The sequence below is a fragment of the Pholcus phalangioides genome, unplaced genomic scaffold (assembly GCF_987345545.1).
Source record: "Pholcus phalangioides strain wild (caught in Gottingen) unplaced genomic scaffold, Ppha-v1.0 ptg000014l_1, whole genome shotgun sequence".
NCBI lineage: Eukaryota > Metazoa > Arthropoda > Arachnida > Araneae > Pholcidae > Pholcus > Pholcus phalangioides.
The window spans coordinates 22145227-22164873 of NW_028301607.1; the positions used below are offsets into that span (position 1 = coordinate 22145227).

A 19647-nucleotide genomic window follows, 5' to 3' on the forward strand; every position below is an offset into this window, starting at 1 on the left:
AACATTTGCAGAGATCTTGTTTCTCAATGTGTTTACTGCTCACAATGACGATAAGTTTACAAGACGTAAGTTTACTTTCTTGGTCAAATTGCTTTACCAAAACAGCAATTCCGCTGTAACTGCTCTACAGAAATATCAGACTTGGAAGAGGATTCAAAAAGGTCCAATGAATGTTAAAAACCGTCAGAGTATGATAACGAAATTTGAAACCACAGGATCGTTGGCTGTTCGTCCTGGAAGAGGAAGAAACCCCATTTTTATAGACACAGTACAGGAGGTTCCGCTTCAGCTGGAAGAGGACAGAGCTTCAAATTCTCGTGGTAGCACTAGTGTCAGGCGTTTAGCACTAGTGTCAGGCGTTTAGCACTAGTGTCAGGCGTTTAGCACAGGCATTGGATAGGCTATGTTCAACTGTCCATAAGATCATGCAGAATGTCCTGATGTTATCCATACAAACTTTCACTTGTGCAGCGGTTGCTTCCACATAATTATGACGCTCGATTCCTGTTCTCACTGCAGTTTCTAGCTCGTGTTGAGGTTGATTCAGAATGGCCTTGGAATATCATCTGGACAGACGAAGCTCATTTTTACTTTGATGGTGCAGTCAATACTCACAACTGCCGAATTTGGGAACCAGAAAATCCATACTATCTTAGAGATTCTGTTGCATTCGCTAAAAGTGACGGTAGGGTGTGGATTTACTGCATCATTTATTCTCGGTCCCTACTTCTGTGAGGAGTTATGTTTTACAGGTCCAGAGAGTGGCATGTTCGATCACCGGGAAGCGATATGCATTGCTGTTACAGAACGAAATTGTTCCGGCTCTGCAAGCGCAGCACTGCTTTGCAGAAACAATCTTTATGCACGACGGAGCTCCTCCACACATCACAGTGTGTGTTGAGAATGTTTTTAAAACACATTTTACAGAAGAGCGTGTCATCAGCCAGCACTTCCCTAATCCATGACTTCCCTGGACATTAATCCATGCGATTTTTGACTTTGGGGGCATTTGAAATGTCTGGTAAGTCATGACGATCCAAAAACTTTACCTGACCTTAAAGGCAGCATTTCATGCTGAACATTTCCCCACACACACTTCGGTCAGCTGTGGAACATGCCATATTTCGATTTCACATGGCATCTGAAAATGATGGCCATCATGTGGAACATGTTTTGTTGCAGTAACAATTTTAAAAGTTTAACAATTGTTAAAATTGTAAACGTTTGTCTAAATGTGTAATTTCTTAATAAAACGCCTTCGGTGATGACATGTGCAACTAATTATCCCCCCTGAAAGAAATGTTACTTTATGAAGTCCTCCACAAAATTTCACAATTTTCTGATGACTGGTTTTGCCTGTAGCTACTTTAAAATAAGGTCTTTTAATTATGGACACCCTGTGTATAGATAGATTGAATATTGATAAGTTAGAAATAACAAATGCAAAAAGTTATGACTCTTGTATTTGGCATTTTGTCAGTGTAGTCTTATGTTAAAGGTATCATCAGGGATTTGCCATAGGAAATTGAGCAATAAAATTATATTATACACACATTTTCACACTCTCTGAACTGATCACTAAGTTGATTTCACTTAGTTGTGTTAGTGGTTGGTAAATTTTGCATCTTACTGCTTTTTTTTTAAGTGAAACTTCCTCAACCATGGTGGAGTGAATCTGTTTCGGGAAAAATCAGCATCTACAACACAAGTCTCTGATAATAATGAATCGTTGTAAGCACATGGGATACTGTAGTGGTGTAGTGTCTACCTTTCATCAGTAGCATGTCGATGGCAGTGGATTCGCAATCCATGCACTGAGTAGAAAATCTGTTTGCATCATTTCACTGCTTCAGAATCCAAAATAGTGGAAGGTGTCTCACCCTGAAGGGGTTCTACACTATAATCGCTGTAGAAAATTATTTTGTGGGATTTGTAAGCCGTTCACATACTCACGTGACATTCAAAACTTTTCAAAATTTTAAGTCTTGATAGATCTTATTTGAGGTACTACAAAAATGATTTGTGTCATTGTTTATCAGGCCACCTTCATTCCTAATTTCATTTGCAAGTTTCAGTTCTATTATGCAAGATTCTCACGCTTTTTTTTTGCATCAACTGCTTTAGAATCTTCAACTCTATCTTCCCTTCATATGATGAATTCTTGTGAAATGCAAGGGTATTGAGTATCAATTATGGCTTGCTTTGCATTGCACAGCATTGTTCTATATTCACTATAGAAGTTTTTGAATGTGATTTTTTAATGAGTGTATTATTTACACAATGATTTTCAGATTTATTGTTTGATTGTTTTTGTTTTAATGCTTTAAAAATTATTTGAAGTCATCATTTTCTTAAATGTCATCTGAAAAAGATAAGGAATTTTCTTACTGCATTATTTGTTTGTTTATTTGCAAAATGTATTACCTTTTCATTGTCAGTTTTTTTGTTTCGTTTTCTAAATTGCATAGCAACACAAGTGAACTAGTACTTAGACTATTGCTTGTGATTTGTGTTGTATGCTACAGTATGAAGTGCATTCACACCTGACACTGAAAATATGACATCAGTGCTAGTCTAATTGTACATACAAATAATGTGTGTTAATTTTTTTTTTCTTTCTCAAACTTGCTTTTGTTGAATAGAGATCACCATCTGGATGAATTTTTTCTCTTCAATTACAGCCAGGGTTGTAATTTTAGCTGTTAAAAATTGATTTTGACCCGGCCACTGGCTAAAAATGGTTTTAACCTGCTAAAAATGATCAAAACTGGTTAAAACTATTGAACTACATTGAAATGGTCTTGAACTGATATAGTATTGGTTTTAATTGGTATTTTTTTCATATTAAATTTAAAATTAAGATCATTTTTTACTTTTAACAAGAATCAATGTTTTATAAAAAACAGAGTAGCATTCACTTTGACCAAGTGTGGTTTTAACCATGCAGAAAACCTGTTTCAACCATCCTGGTTGATATCATTTTTGACCGGTTTACTACTACAGACTTCAAATGGTCGAAAGAAACAGCAACCAATTTTTCAATTAATATTTGAATGAGTAGTTTCTCGTAGAACTGCCATAGTATAATGCCACTCTCTTCTCACAGCAGGCAAAGCCACAACTAGTAGAGAGTGGGGGATCTGGAGCCTCGGACACTGGATCAGAAAGGGCAGTTTACTGTTTTTTCATTCAAAATTACAGGAAGTGGGAGGGGTGCCAAAATTGACTCTGGCCCATGGTGAAAGAGAAAATTTTTATTTCTAGTTGCAGCTCTGGCAGCAGGTTCTACAACTACTGACCTATTTAAATTCACTTAATTATCTTATTATTTATTGATTATTTTAATGAAATAAAACTAATAGGAGAAACATTAAAAATTATTACTAAATCAGAATACCGCAGGGAGTCCCCCATCAAGGGATTAGCGCACCAATCTCTCTATAAGTATAAAAAAAGCCTGCCGTTCGGAATCGGCAATAAATTGTAGGTTCCGGTCTAATTAGCCTTCATGTGCAGAAAATGATCGTGGTGTGACAAAAATGATTAAACTAAATCAGTTTCAAGACCATATTTGAATACATCTAAATGGCTAAAACCACTTTTAGCCAATGCCCTGATAAAAATGTCAACCCTCACAGATATAAATAATCTTAATTTAAATATTCATGCTTCATTTTTTCAGTCATTAATTTGAGTTATTAAGGCAGTGTCATGTAACTACTTTTTAAAAATTAATGAGAAAAATTTTGAAGTTTCAGTTTTTTGACCACTTGAAGTAGTCGAAACTGGCTGAAACTTATATTGACCAGGCCGGTTTAAACCAGCTTTAACCACCCCTGAACAAGACCAACACAACCCTGATTACAGTAAACACTCGGTAATCTAGCACATATCAGACCAGGGGTACACCAGATTATCAAACACGTCTGATTACTGGAAGGTCATTCATTGCTGTACACCAGATTTTTATTAACAAAACACCATATTAAGCCAAAAATTAACTCAACTTCAGATATGAATTGTAATGTATGTAAGTCTTATAAATGTTGTCTCATGAATTTAATGAAATGAGTATGCATAATGAATCTGTACATTTTTTTTTTGTAACAAAGAAAAACAATTATACATGGTAACTGTATTATTCCATTAGAGTTTAAAACTAGGGTGCGCAGGGGCATATTCCTTTTCAAGGTCAACCAACTTCCCACCTTCCTCAAGCTTTTTAATATAATATCATTTTTTTAAATGAGAGTTTAATATTCTATGCACACATACAAGATGAACAACAGAGATGCAGAAAAGACATCACAAATGAAGGAGACTGAGAATCAAATTGAACTTTAAAAAAAGTTATGTGGTTTTATTTTTTAATTGTTCATATTTTTCATTCATCACTTCAGATTCAGGTTGCTATCAAATGTCTGAGGGAAGAAATGATGCAGAAAAACCACATGGAATTTCTCAAGGAAGCTGCCATAATGCATTCTGTTGATCATGAAAATATTGTCCATCTATATGGTGTAGTGCTTGAAACTAATGCCTTAATGCTGGTGACTATTTTTTTTTTTCTTTTTGAAAGTATGCATTCTAATTTAAGTGTTGTTTATAAGTTATCACAAATTTATTCTATGAATTTTTTGAATTTGTGTGATTTTTTTTTTTGATTGGCAGGTGACAGAACTGGCTCCATTGCGTTCCCTTCTGGAATGTCTGAAGGAACCTGCTTTAAGGCAAAGTTTTCCCGTGATATCGCTGTGTGATTTTGCATATCAAATTTGTGATGGAATGCAGTATTTGGAGAGTAAAAAACTGATACACAGAGACTTGGCAGCGAGGAACATATTGGTATTTGGAAAGAACAAGGTAAAGAAAAAAATTATAATGTGCATAATTTACATTTCTGATAGTTAAATGATCACAAATTTTATGAAATGTAAAAATGGGAATTACTATTCATAATGTGGATAGTTATATGAAACTATTATACATCAACTACATTTTTCTGTTATTTCAAACTGAATTCATTGCAGGTTAAAATTAGTGATTTTGGATTGTCCAGAGCTTTGGGGGTTGGCAAGGACTATTATCAAACAAATTTCAATGTCAATCTGAAGCTACCTATTGCTTGGTAAGTTTCATATGAAAGATGTTCCTATTTCATAATGGTGACAAACAGTGTACAGGGTGTTAGAAATGTTTTAGACGTAGGAATGCTCTGCCTTGTTTTGTAAAATGCTCAAACACCTCAGCCACTGACAGTAACTGACTTACTATGAGTAAGTTACAAGCATATTGTTGGTTTGACTAAGTTGCAATTACGTTTAAAAAAAAAGAAAGAAAATATATATTATTTTGTTTTTGAATTGCAAATTCATTTCCTTTACATTTTTTCTCTGTAGGTGTGCTCCTGAAAGCATAAATTTTATGCGTTTTACTTCAGCGAGTGATGTATGGGCCTACGGTGTAACTTTATGGGAAATGTTTAGTTATGGCTTTCAACCATGGGCTGCTCTCACTGGACAACAGGTATGTTCAGTCATTAGTGAGATATGTTACACATCACTACCTTTCTTATTTATTCTGTCTTTCTTGCTTATGAACATCCATGTAAAATTATACTCAGGAACATCACTTTTAAAATATGCTGCTTCTTATTTTGCATTAATATATATGTCTGCCAGTTTGTGATCATATTCACATCATTTTGTACTAAATGGATCTGTGCAGATGAAACGGGAATTTGAAAATAAATGGGATTCTTTCTTTACTACATTTATACTGAATAATTCATGGAATGAAATAATGAAATATGTATACATTAATTTATGTTCCATTTACCATTCTTGTTTTTTATAGAAAACAAAGCATGATTTTTAATGTTAAATTTTCAATATCTAAAGGAATGTTGCCTATTGTCATATTTTGAAATATTTGACAAAAACTAATGTGCAGATTTATTTACAGTGTAAGTTGCTGACTTTATGTGTGGGCATTTTTTATTATTACTAGTCAAAGAACAATACTCATTATGTTCCATATCCCATAACAGAATATCATTGTGGTTTTCATATGAATAGACTCGATTGTAATAGCTTTAGAATTTAGTACAGTCGAATTCTGCTATAACGAACTCCAAGAGACCGGAGAAATCACTTCGTTATTACGAAATTTCGTTATAAATTAATTCCAGATTTTTACATTCTTTCTGTGTAAACTTGTCTGGGGTATTATAAAAGTTTTCGTTAAAATGAGATTTTTTTCGTTGTAACATTATTTGTTAAAACAGGAATCGACTAGTTACCTTTGAGATTAAATAAAAGTCAAATATACTGTTACAAAAACAGCCAATACTCAGCTAAAATGTTGACTTGAACCAATCAAAACTTAGTTAAATATAAAACTAAGAGAAAAACACTTTTAATTTTTTTATCCAGATTTTGGAAGCAATAGATGAACCTAATTTTCAAAGACTAGAACAGCCAGAATGTTGTCCAAGAGAATACTACATGCTAATGTTGAAATGCTGGCAGCATGATGCGAATAAAAGGCCAAAGTTTTCTGACATATTAGAGCTCTTGCCAGAAGTATGTATACAGTATGCTTCAGAGAGAGAGTATAACAGCGTAGAATTCATATAGCCATTGCATTTTACTCTTTGTTTTTCTTAATGCTTGTATTATATTTCAGTACAAGCCTATACAAGTTCAGGCCATTCAAGATTTTATTGAATCACCTTGCAATTCAAAGCCGCCTAAAAAAGATTGGTTGAGATATCGCAATAGTGATGTCATTGCAGTTTTAGATAAAAAGTAAAAACACATACTATAAAATTTTATACCAATCAACAAAATTCATTTTTATTTAAAGCTGTGGATAGCTTAAAGTTTAAAATTTCTGTGGTGCTTTAGTTAAATTGTTTTTTAAATATTAAACATTTATTATTATTTTCCATTCCAGACCATGCACTGATGTTCCAAATCTATGGAAAGGAGTTCTTGGCAATGGTAAAACAGGCTTGTTCAACCCAGCGCAAACTGTTTCATATTTAGGGCATAATTTACCTACTACCACTCGTGCTCCCAGCTTTTCTAGAATAGATGTGAAAGGATTTTATGGAAGCAAAAGGAGGTAAAAGGGTCAATGCTTTCTATTAACAGTTCACATTAGATTCTTCCAGTGTGATTAATTTTTTTATTTTTAAGTTGTTATAAGTATCATTGATGATTGTTATGGTTGGCTTTATGAACATTTTTTGATATGTTCCTCATATTTTGCAACATCAAGGCTTCGAACGGACATGATATCAAGACCGCAAGGTGATTTCAAACACACTGGCCATGTGGGATTGGATGGAGCATTCTTTGGTGACATATCATGCTTAGGAGACAAATATTTGCAGTTGCCTAAGCAAGTTGTAGCACCTTGTAAGTATTTGGTATTTTCCATTTCGAATTCATTAACTATATAATTTTTTTTCCATAATTACATTATTCATAAAAGCGTTAAAAAAAATAATTGTTTTCATACTTTCCTGCCTATACAATCCACACATGGAAAAGTTCTTTTATTTTGCAAATGGAAAAAGTCTCTATAGTATTGCAATGAGATTGCTCTGGGTAATTAACATGTATGAAACAAAAATGCTATTAACTTTTTGATTTGAATGTACACAAAATGATGGAAAGAATTCAGTGAGGACTCACTGGAAACCTTCAAATTTAAGTACCGTAATTTCTTGCGAATAATTTGTTAATCTGATTAGAGATGATCGGAACAACCCCTAACTGTGGGCATAATATGAGAAAAGATGTTTCATTGTTGTACAGGTTTAAGATTGCTAATGGCATCCAGGAGTGCTAAAATATGTTGGATAATTTATTTTCTCTGATTATTTCTCTTTTCTAAACATTGTTTTTTTACTACATCATCTAATATGTAAAGTAATACTCACTCAGTGTATGAAAGTAATACTCACTCATAATCATCCAAGCCAGTATTTTTTGTATATATTATGTAATGTCATTTAAATGAATTTTGCTCATGAAAAAAACTTCAAAATATTGTAGTGTTATAAGCTCTTCAAGTATTTCATATTCTATTTGTGTATTTTATAGATAAGCCACAAGATGATAAAGAAAACGTAAGCCCAACTCTAACCAGTGGATCAGATTCGTCTGACAAGACTCCATTGTTGATAAGCATTAACAGCTCTGCCAACAGCAATGCAGAGCTAGCAGCAGGTAAGACAATTATATTGATTATGCACACTACAGTACTTTGATTTTATATGTCCACTATACTGTCGTCCTGAACAGAATTGGTAATTTTTAGAGTAGTAGTCACAAAGTAGAATTGATGCTTTTGGAGTTGAAAGTATTTTGCAATTGTTAAATGCAGTCTTTTATATGTGTTGTATACTTTTTTTTAGATAACTGGCCTGATGTATTTTATGACAAGGAGGGTGAGAGAACTTCATTTTTATCTGATAAACCATATAAGGGTCACAAAACTGATCCAACCCGAAGAAATGGAAACCCTGATCATGAATACCATGAGATCAATGAGAACGAGGATGATGATGACTTCAATTTACTTGACGGGACAAAGTTTGAGGTAGTTTTGTTATCTTGAAGCTTCTTAACTGAACTTTTCATGTTCAAGACTCACTTTATCTTTATGTATGAGTTAAAAAAATTACAATATTAACTAGCAGTCTTTTTGGATGTAAAATATTTGTTTTTGATCCTGTAGAAGTATGTCTATGAAAAAAAAAATTTCAATAGAGTAAGCAAACTTTACTGACCACTGAAAAGAGCTCTAAATTAATTATTTTTGTTGTGTTATCTACAAGAAACAAATTCAGACTCTTTAAGCAATTCAGAGTTGCTGCATGTTCATTCGAGGTAAGAAGTGGGAAAAATAATTTCCAGCCTAAAATGAATTCATTTATAAAATGATTACAACCTTTTTAAATGATTTTTTTATGATTTTAGAAAAGTTTTCTTGTAACAGTGTGATCATTTTTGCCACACCATGACCATTTGCTGCAGACAAGGGCTAATTAGACCAGGACCAACAGTTTATAGACAATTTGAAACCGCATCATTCAGGGGTTTTTTTTTCTTGCTTCTTGTTGAAAAACTTGTAACCTGACCCCACTGGGAGGGAGGTGCTTCCTGCAGTAGAAATGTGCTCCACACGGTTATCTTTTCGTGCTGTCTGTTATGCTTCAGTATGTAGAACAAAGACTTGCTTGCAAAGTCATGATACCTCTGGACATCTTTTAGTACTGTAGACAAGTGCCTTATCGACTTGGAATATCACACTGGCAACAGTATCTTAATTTTGATATCTTAAATAGTGTTTTTGTTCTCCTCTTATCATTAACTTAATATCAGTCAGACTTTGAAGGAGACTTTTTTTTATTTGTTTGAGTATTTTAGCTTACAAATGTCAATGTGTTATAAGAAAAGTATTAAGCATGCTTGGGATGCTTGCAAAAAATGATATATAAGCCAAGTTCTTTCAGAATTTCATTTTCTATATACAGTGAAACTATATACCTATATAAAATAGGACGTCAAGAGACTGAAATGCTATTCAATTTTCGACAGCTTTCTGTTTTATAGAAATGTATATTAAAGCATTAATCATTGATGAAACTATCCTTTAATTCTGTCTTCATCGACCAGAATCCTTCTAAGACAGGTTCATGTAGTGTGTCTTAGACAAGTTACACTGTACCTTTTAATGCAATCAATGATTATTTATCAATTTTTGATATGAGCATGTTAAAATTCATTTTCATAATTTTGAATACAACTGATTTCAGTGCTTGGATTTTGGACCATCATTAGTGGATGAAGTTTTAATGGCTTTGAGTTCACCTAAACCAGATGCAGTAGATGTTGTTGATCACAGAGCAAATGAAATCGCTACAAAAATTGAGTCGAAAGAAAGCTCAAAGTCAACCAAAGATAGCTTCAAGAAAAAACATGCAATCGTCAAACCTATTTCTGCAGCAGACCAGCAAACTTTGGATTCTGCTATTGCGATGGCAAAGGAATTAGCCAGCAAAAGTATGTTGGAGTTAGATTCCAAATCTGATAATGAAACACCCACAGAGAGTCCAAAAACTCCAAATTCTCCTTTAAAACAAAAGTTCTCTTTCAAGTTTAAAACTAGTCCAAAAAATGACAGAAGAAATTTCTCTGAAGAAGCTGAGGCAATACCAGACATTCAAGACATTATAACAGAAGAAGCAAAAGAAGCTTACAATACCCTAGTACAAAAAGGGGAAGTGCTCACTCAGAGTACATCTCTACCCATTACTCTTATGCCTGTATCAACGGCTGTTACAGCACGAAATGCTGTTCGAAAAGCCAGCCAACCACTTCCGGCGCAGCAGCAAATGGATGTCCCTGATCCAGAATGGGAAGCCTCTGATTCAAGCCCTCTTCGAATGCTCAGGAATGGATTACCCGTGAAACCTAAATTTCGGGGAAATAGACATGGCATTCCAGGAAGTGGGAGAGCTGCAACACCTCGAACGGCAACTGTTGCGAGAATTGCTGCCATGGCCGCCTCGGATTCATTGAATTCTGCATCATCTTATTCAGCTTCTAGTGTTCCAAGTAATACCAGTGCAAAATCCTCATTAAAGGAAAGTTTGCCCCATTCAGGATCTGATTCAAGAACTGATGAATTGAGTGATACATCTAGTACAAACACAAGTGTGAGCTGCAGTGAAAACTGTTCAGACAATCAGTCTAATCCACTTCCTTTGCCACCAAGGGATCGAACAAAACCTCTTCCACACCTTAAGCATCATCAGAGAAAATATCCACTGCTCATTCCTGGTTCAATATCTAGTAGTAGCTCTTCGGCATCAGATGCATCTTCGCATAGCCTTATGAAGCAAGCCTCGTGTCCAGATGTGCCTTCACAGACCATTTCACCACCTTCTGTACTTCCAATAGAAAGGCGAGCCAGTGAAGGAGGCTCTGCCCTTACTTCTCTGTCAGTCGAAGCAAGTACCTCTACAACACCCAATTCATCTGTAACATCTAGTCCATTATGTAGCTCTAAAGTTTTAAGAAGCTCTCTACCTCAACCTCCACCAAAACCTGCAAGAACTTACAAGTAAGTGTTTTACTCTGTTGAAATCGGCAGCGAAAGCTCTCCAATCTTTTTCATATTTTAAAATATTTTCTTTGTATTCATTATATATTTCATCACATATTGGATGTTTGGGTATCATTTTATAAACAGTTTTCCCACGACACCAAAAATTGTCTTTTAAGGTTTTAGTTATTTACTTGGAATGTGCAGTGCAGTTTTGTATGCCCTATCTACAACGTCATATTCACTTGATCGATGGTATATAAAACTGTATGATGATTTCATTGAGATGTGCATGTTAGAGTAAAGACTAAAGAAATTGGTGGCATGTTTTCCTTAGAAGAAAAGTGGAATCTCAGGGACATAATAGAAACACTCAAAATTTTGAATTGACAGGAAGGCCCATAAAATATTTTCATACAAACAAGGGAACATTAGTTACAACTAATGAAAGATTGCACTGATGTTGATTGCCATTGGGAGATTTTCCTCAAACAAGGTGGTCAGCGATTGGGATCGCTTGCTATCTAAGGTGATAGATTATCAGTCAATCGATCTCAAGACACCTATGGAAAAAGGCAAAAAGCTTTGAGAAGTTTTAAAACTTAGAAAGATATGGAAACATTTTTTTTATACAGCCACCTAGTTGGGATAATGGCTTGTTGTGAATGTTAAGTATTCTTATATAGTTCAACACTTTTGACTAATGATGCACTGGCACATGTTTTAAGGGTCAGTGTTATTTAAAAAGTTATGTTTAATTTTAATTTCGTGAATTCAAAAAGGCTAGACAAACTAAAATTAAATTAATGTCACATATTTCTCAATAATGAGTGACAATTAAAGTGACCATATTTTACGTCGGGCACACACGGAGCTTTCTTTAAAAATGTCATTTGAACATGTCATTTTGGTAAAACTGTTCATTTTTTTAAGAAAGATTACTTTAATGTTTCTATAAATCTGGAATTTTTCATCATATATATTGATGGAAAAGTTTCACATAGAAGAAATATAGTCACTTTATTAGTCAGGGCTTGATGAATCAAAAAAATATTTATATGTTACCCAAATTTCTTAGGCGCCAAGCATGGTTTTTGCTCAAGAAAAATCAGTCCTAGTAATGTTGTTTTTTTTTGTTTTTAAACTTTTCTGGGATCAGAAAAATTTGTCCAATTCAGCAATCGCATTCAGAACATTTTAGGTGCCAATATCAATTTTCTAGTTGCCATGGCAACCTAGAGCCTGAGATTTATCAAGTTCTGCTATTAATTATCATCAAATCTCATTTTCACACATGCATAAAGATTTAGAAATTAATTTTTGTAAAACATATTTACCATCCAGAAGCAATGATGCCTGTATGGATGATTAAAAACTTAAGTGGAAATTAATGAATAGAATATATAAAAAAATAAGACATGAACATAAACAAAAAAAAGACATATGCAACATGAAAAAGACAAAATTATAAATATAAAATGAAGAACACAATGATGAAAGTAAACAAATAAAAACACACACACAACACAAAAATATAAAATTAATGTAGGCGGAGAAAAATTTAAAATAAACAAAACAATAAATAGAAAAAATAATATGTGAGGGAAAAATGAAACTTACTGTATATACTCGTGTATTAACCGAGTTTTTTTTGTGGAAAAATTTGTTCCCCAAGTGGGGGGGTCGGCTTATACTCGGGTCAGTTTTTGATGAGAAAATATCGACCCCCGCAATCAGTAGTCATTTTTGTAGCAGTGTTTGAGAAACCGACATTATTGGTATGGGATATGTTCAAACCCCGCAGAACTGATAATGTCAAAGCTGAGGCAAAGAAATCGAAAGTATCATTGGCTAGTGGTGGCTAACGCTGATTGTACAGCCTTTAGATGTGAGCATCAACAAGCCTCTCAAAGACTAATTGAGGAATTTGTGGATCGAATGGATAGAAGCGCTATTGGTGGCATTTTCCTCTCCTGACCAAAAATTTAGACCTACTTTCTCGGCTTTGACAAAATTTTCTCTTTTTTTCACTTACATGCACACATTTACTGACAAACACTTTTTTCTCTCCTTCATAGGCCCCTCTTGGGCCTGTTCGTAGTCCCACAATCAGCCTTTTTTGAGCTGGGCATGGGAGAAAAACTCTGATTCTGGTCTGGTCGAATGGATGAGTTCCGATGTTAAAGAAACTACAAAAAGTGGTGCCTTGAAGAAACCTGACATTGGCCAAGTGTGCCAATGGGTACATGAAGCGTAGAATTCTGTTTCCGCCGAAATTATCATCCAATCGTTCAAAAAGTGTTGCATCAGCAATGCGATGGACGGAACTGAAGATGATATCTTTTTTGAAGTGAAAATAGCAATGACAACCCAGATGAAGATGAAAACAAAGATGCTGCACCCCTATGATGATTTGATGGATTACCATGAGCTTAGAGACTTAAAAGAAACAGATTAAAAAGTTTGAATCATATTTTCTATTGTAAATTTCCGCAAGCTATTCATTTTTCATGTAAAACGTGAAAACATAATCATTTTTTTCTCTAAAACGCACGGATTTTTTCGGGGTCGGTTTATACACGGGTTTTCAATTTATTGCTGTTTTGGTGGCCCTGAAGTGTGGGGGTCAGCTTATATACGAGTCGGCTTATACACGAGTATATACGGTACTTACACACAACACAAACAAGAGTAAGGTTTTGAATTAAAAATAAATAAATAAATAAAATAAGAAGGAAAATTATTTTATATATATATATATAATTAAAGTGGCAAAGCTATATTTTAGATAAAATATTATTACTCCTTCTAAAGAGCAAAATAAGAGTCTACATTGTCTATTGAAATTAATAACTTGTGTGGGTAAATTCTGTATTTCTAGTGGTAATGAATTATATAATTTCGGAGCTAAATAATAAAGATGTTTATGAAAAACTTCTTTCCTGAAAGTAGGAATACCGTTTATCATATTGAGATCTTCATTCTAATACATTATCTTTTAAATTTCATAAGCCTTTATTACGGTTTAAGAAAAGAGTAATGAAAAAAAAGAGCATTATGACACGAAGGAAGTAGATTAAGATTTCTAAAAATTGTAGAAGGATGAGACTGACCGCATACTCAAAATTTTGAACTTTTTTTTTTTTTTTTGATTGAAAATAAATTCAATAAAATAGCACCACCCCTTATAATTGTACCATAATTTATAAGTGAATAAAACAATGCATAGTACAGGTCTCTTAAAAAATTAGCAGAAACTTTCTTACTTATACAATAAAAATTATATAAAACAAAAAAAAAAATTTTAAGTAATTTAATATATTTTTTTCCTGAAATTCATTGAAATTTTTTTAGTTTAAATACCTTAAACACATAAGTTGCTATATGTTGGGCATCTCCTGATTGTAATCAAGTCGAGGTATACTCATTGCTTGCAAAACTGTGACGAGGATTAGAAGCTTTTAAAAAATGGGGTAGATTGTTCAATTGCTGGGGTTGGGTGGTGTTCTCTCATCCCCTTGTATTCTATTTTCTGTTATTTGATTGTGACACATTTGGAAATGGAAGCACTCCATCAGTTTATAATGTATATGTTGTAGCCTATATCAGAAATCTAAGCTCTTTGTAAAGTGGTCAGGAACTGGTCACTCCGCTCCATAAACTTTCTTATGCATAGGATGGCTGGACTTTGGAAATAACACAAATGTTTTTCATATTAAAAATGAATAATGTGTATATACTTTTTTTTCAGTACTGATGACTCATTGGAGCAACAGATTCAAGCTGAACTGGACAATTTGCAAAATGACAATGAAGAGGAATCTCAGTTTATGTACAAAGGAGGTGATCATGTGAGCTGTGAGGATTTGCTCGAATTCGCTCTTGATAAACCTAATGCACACAGGTAAATGATTTTCCAATTTTTAAAACTTCTCCTTCTGAGTACAAGATATGGTGGGTTTTTTTTATAGAGAATTTCAGATTTACCAAAACTATTTTGTGCATAAATTTTTCTCTTCGACAGTTCCTTTATAATTACGCTTTATAAACGAGTAGTTTTAGAACTTGCATTGCTTATGCTGAGGAAAATCCTTTCTGACTTGACACAATTGCTCAATCTATCTTAAGGAATGTGTGTATGTGTAGTGAACCTTCTGTGATGACTATGATTTGCACTGTGTTATCACAACTAATTTTTAGAAATTGTCTATTATTGTTAAAAATAATTTTATGACTTATCCAAGATTCTTCCTCACACCTAGGGTTAAAGTTTTCCCCAAACTTTCTGCTGTTTGAAACCTAAAAACTTGATCTGAGGACTATGAAAGCCAAGTATATCTAAACAGGATCCAAATTTGGAAGACATATGATATCATTTCTTGAACACATAAAGGGCATTCCTTAGAAACAAACTTCACATTAGGTACACAGCATTTACTCATCATATTCCAACATGCTCTATTTCTTTAGAGGTTTCTCAGGGGAATGCTTACAAGGTGCATGCGCAGTTAAGTAGCCATTAAAATATGGTTCTTTTCACATTACTCAGAATTGTTCTCAGAATTACAGACAACAAACACTTCACTCATAGTTTGAAAAATTGATGGTAGCACTATAATAAGCATTGCACAGAAACAAACTTCACGTTAGGTTCACAACACATACTCACACATTTTCCAGCATGACCACCTTCGATCACCTGATAAAATCTCTTCATTGAAACAAAGCAGTGGGCTGTGATTTGGATAGGAGGAAGAGAATTACAGATTTAAAAAAATTGTGTATTTGTAGATGATGGAATAGAAATTGTTCAAATAACTATAGTATGGGTATAATCTTCAAAAATTGTTAAATATGAAATTAAATGCAGCCTCACTGATTTTCCATTTGCTCAGGTTGAAATTTTTTTGTATGCAGAAGAGAGGATCTAAAAACTAGCTTGTGTTTGAATTTTTAAGATATTTTTTGATTTTTGAGGGTACAGGTTCCTTTTCACCCCCCCCCCCTCTCCCATAAACGCCTCTGATGGCAAGGTAAAAAAATAATTTTTTTTATTACATTCTTATTATTTTTCTTATATTATTGTTTTTAATAATGTGATCTTCACATATTCCCAAAGGGATCAGCATGATCCGTCCAGGGAATTTGTTAGTGTTAGTAGACATCCAAGCCCGAACCGTGATTCGAACCCAGACCTGCACAGTGAGAAGCTAGTTCCCTAACCACTCGACTTGGATCTAAATCCTTGACTTAAAATAAAACATCAAAGGTTCTGGATTGCCTCTTAATAAATTCTAGTTTATTATACCCATAATTTTTTTTTATATAAATACATAATGATTTCCAATGTATTTATTATATGTGTATTCAATTATTGGTATAGGACTCAAGGTCGTGCTAGAGGTATTGATTCTGATGAAGTGCGAATAATGCAAAAAGTTTTGGCGAATGAAGTATGTTATCAGAATTTGGTATCTAAAAATTTTCCATTCCTTATTCCATGTGATTTTGTTTCTGTAACATTTTATTGAATTACTTTTTAATCCAAGGCTTGACAAATCAGAGGCATCAGGTCTCCATGGCAACTGAAAATTAGCATTGGTTTTTCTTTTTCCTAAAAATTTGTGTGATCACTATACAGTAGTCTGCAGGCAACACAAAATTTTCTGAATTTATATCAGCATGTTTCTTTTCTTAGAAAGGAGTCACCATGTCCCAGAAAAGTCTAAAATGTGATTATTTTGGACCTCTTTCTTTTTTTTTCCAATTCTTGGCGTTTAAAAATTTTGGCTGATGCCCCACTTTTTTTTTTTTTTTTTGATTTGCCAAGCACTAGTTTAATCATGTTAATAGCTGTTTGTATGCAATGTCTGAGCAAATGCAATAAATTATGTACTGATTTTTTTTTTTCAGAATATCACTCCTGAACAATGTCTTGTTGCTCTCAATGAGACTGATTGGGATGTTCACAAAGCTATCAAGTGCCAGAAATTGCAGTTAATGACGACATTACAATCATTATCGGCTGAGAATAGCAAACAAGCGCTAGAGAAATGTAATTGGAATGTACAACAAGCTGCCAATTATTTAGTCGCTGTTCATAATGTTATGGAAGACACCACTGAAGTGTGAAAAATTTTTCCCACTTGTAAAAAAGAATTATACACCCTCCATTTTGTGTGCTTAGTCTTATTATCTGAAACTGCTTATTAGTTTCATACCAGTGAACTGCATTTATCTTCGGAACAGAATTATTTTCTGTTTTGCATTTAAAACATTTGTTCATACCCCATTGGCTTTTCATTTAATGTTTTTTTTGTGATCAATCATCATTCATTATAATTTTTTATTACTCAATCTTGTAAAGATTAATTAGAAATCCAAGCATATATGATCACAGTAATATATGATTCACTCAAAGACTGATTTTGAAGGGAAAATGTTTTTTTTTTGTTAATCTTGGTGCAAGTAAATTATTTTCTTGAAATATTTCATCAATCATGTATATATTGTCGATCGCTTTTGCGTTTGTAAATAGCTCACACATAACGATAACATGCTATGTAATATTGAAATGACATTATCATCTTGCTCAGCATGCTAGTAATTTTTCATTAATCTCCCGCTGAAATAATCTTTGTCGGTAGTTAATGAATTCTCCCATTATTTATTTAATAAAAGGTATCATATGACTCTAGAATAAAATAAACACAGTCTATGTATCATAAACTATGGAATGAGTAAATCAGAAACAATTAAATTTTCCTACTAGTCAATTTTCTTTATTTGCTAAGGAGAAAAACTTATAGAAAATTGAAATGTATTGAAAATTAATCGTACACAACTTTTTTTTTCAGTTTCGTTATTACTGATAATGAAATGAGTATTCATCGACATTTAAAATGCATCGATATTAAATACTTCATTGGATATAAAAAATCCGGCTGCTGAAATACTTCCATTTATTTGATACTTTGGTATGTTGAATGTGATCTTTGAAGATAATTTTCGAGAATTGTTACATAGTTGTATATATTGCTTTATCAATTGAGAAATAATGTTACTCTTCAGGAAAAGAGAGAAATTTGTCTGTGCATCCCCCCAATCTTTTTAGAGAAGCATTATGTGCACATAGTTTTATTTTTTCAATTTTCTATATTACATATATATAGACACACTATTATTGCGATATTTTTTTCGTGATTGAGAAATGTTTGTGGCATATATTGAAAAAAACTGCTCAAAATTATATGCTGCTATGCAATTTTGATAACTTATTTATGCTAAGCTTCAGAACTTAATTCAAAGTGCCTTCGTACGCAACAAAAAAATTGTGGATACATCATATTCTTCAATCAAATAGAAATCTTACGCCTTAATTGCCTCCTAGAAATATATATTTTTGAAATGCAAATATAGACAATGACAGTGGAGGGATATCAGAGCTTCAATGTACTCCAGATAATTTAGATCAGATATAATATTTTTTTACAATTTTCAAATAGTTTTTGGAATTGGATTATCGAGTAAGCTGAATGCTTTAGCACGACAGAATGTAATTATGAAAGCAGCGAATGTGATTTTTTTTTTAAGTATTTATTTGGAAACTTTTCTTTGTAGAGCAATTCCCTATTTCACACAAGAATTTTTTTCTTGTTTATTATATTTATATCTTAATATTTCAAGCATTTTCTCTCATAGCTTGGTTTTTTTTAATGAAATTATTTATATTTATGCATCATAGACTTTTTCTTTCTAATCAGATGCTATGAAATATGATTTTAGATGTGCTTTTTGCTTTGGTTATTTGATGTTTTAAAAAATTTGGTTTTATGTTTTAAAATTCAATAAAGTGGCAAAACTTCAGCTGCGTTTATATTTTGCTTTTTATTACTGTAGTAGGACTCTTAATCAGAGCCATAACTAAAGGGAGGCAGAATGGGGACAACTGTACCTGGCGAAAAAATTCAGGGGGTGGCAGTTTTACGTGAGAACAAAGAACACTATTACAAAGCTATCGAATTTTGAAGTTGTGGGGATGGTAAAATTCCTACTTATGGCCTTGTCTTAATTATCTGAGCTAATGTAGACCTGTCCCTACTTCAGATAAATAAAGGCATGAATGGTGAAAATCATGTTAAACAAAAACCATTTTAAATTACTATACACAATGCAATAAAACTATTGAATGAATTTAGTTGGAAGTGGGGGGGGGGCCATTTGGGACCCTAATTTACTCCTACGCAAATTATCTTTATCTACCATTTCGGAGAAGATCACAAACTCCATGAGAAAAAAAGTGGAGAGGAGTTAATTACCCCACCCGCTATTGTTTGAAGTGAAGGAGGGCATTTTCTTTCGCGGTTTCGATTAAAGGTCAGTTGCCAAATAAGTTTGGGAGGTTCTTCTGGAGCAGCAGAAACACGACCTTTTTAGTCCGCAGGAAGATAATTACTGACTGGATCCTAAACTAGTAAATAAAAAAATATATATACACTGGGCAAGGCCGAAGGGGGGGGGGGG

The 19647-nt window shown here is 33.3% G+C and overlaps 1 protein-coding gene across 3 annotated transcripts in view; it reads left to right on the top strand.

Moving 5' to 3' along the window:
• Ack-like (activated Cdc42 kinase-like) overlaps nucleotides 1-18990 on the top strand; it is a 39667-nt gene extending 20677 nt beyond the window's left edge. For all 3 annotated transcript variants that reach the window (XM_089241912.1, XM_089241911.1, XM_089241910.1), the window contains exons 4-17: nucleotides 4401-4550; nucleotides 4672-4863; nucleotides 5031-5128; nucleotides 5400-5526; nucleotides 6435-6584; nucleotides 6688-6809; nucleotides 6958-7128; nucleotides 7285-7424; nucleotides 8115-8240; nucleotides 8429-8613; nucleotides 9833-11142; nucleotides 14876-15028; nucleotides 16508-16577; nucleotides 17038-18990. In XM_089241912.1, the coding sequence (XP_089098038.1) occupies nucleotides 4401-4550; nucleotides 4672-4863; nucleotides 5031-5128; nucleotides 5400-5526; nucleotides 6435-6584; nucleotides 6688-6809; nucleotides 6958-7128; nucleotides 7285-7424; nucleotides 8115-8240; nucleotides 8429-8613; nucleotides 9833-11142; nucleotides 14876-15028; nucleotides 16508-16577; nucleotides 17038-17256 (3213 nt within the window). In that variant the 3' untranslated portion in view covers nucleotides 17257-18990. The remainder of the gene's footprint in view (nucleotides 1-4400; nucleotides 4551-4671; nucleotides 4864-5030; nucleotides 5129-5399; nucleotides 5527-6434; nucleotides 6585-6687; nucleotides 6810-6957; nucleotides 7129-7284; nucleotides 7425-8114; nucleotides 8241-8428; nucleotides 8614-9832; nucleotides 11143-14875; nucleotides 15029-16507; nucleotides 16578-17037) is intronic.
• Nucleotides 18991-19647: the final 657 nt, after the last annotated feature.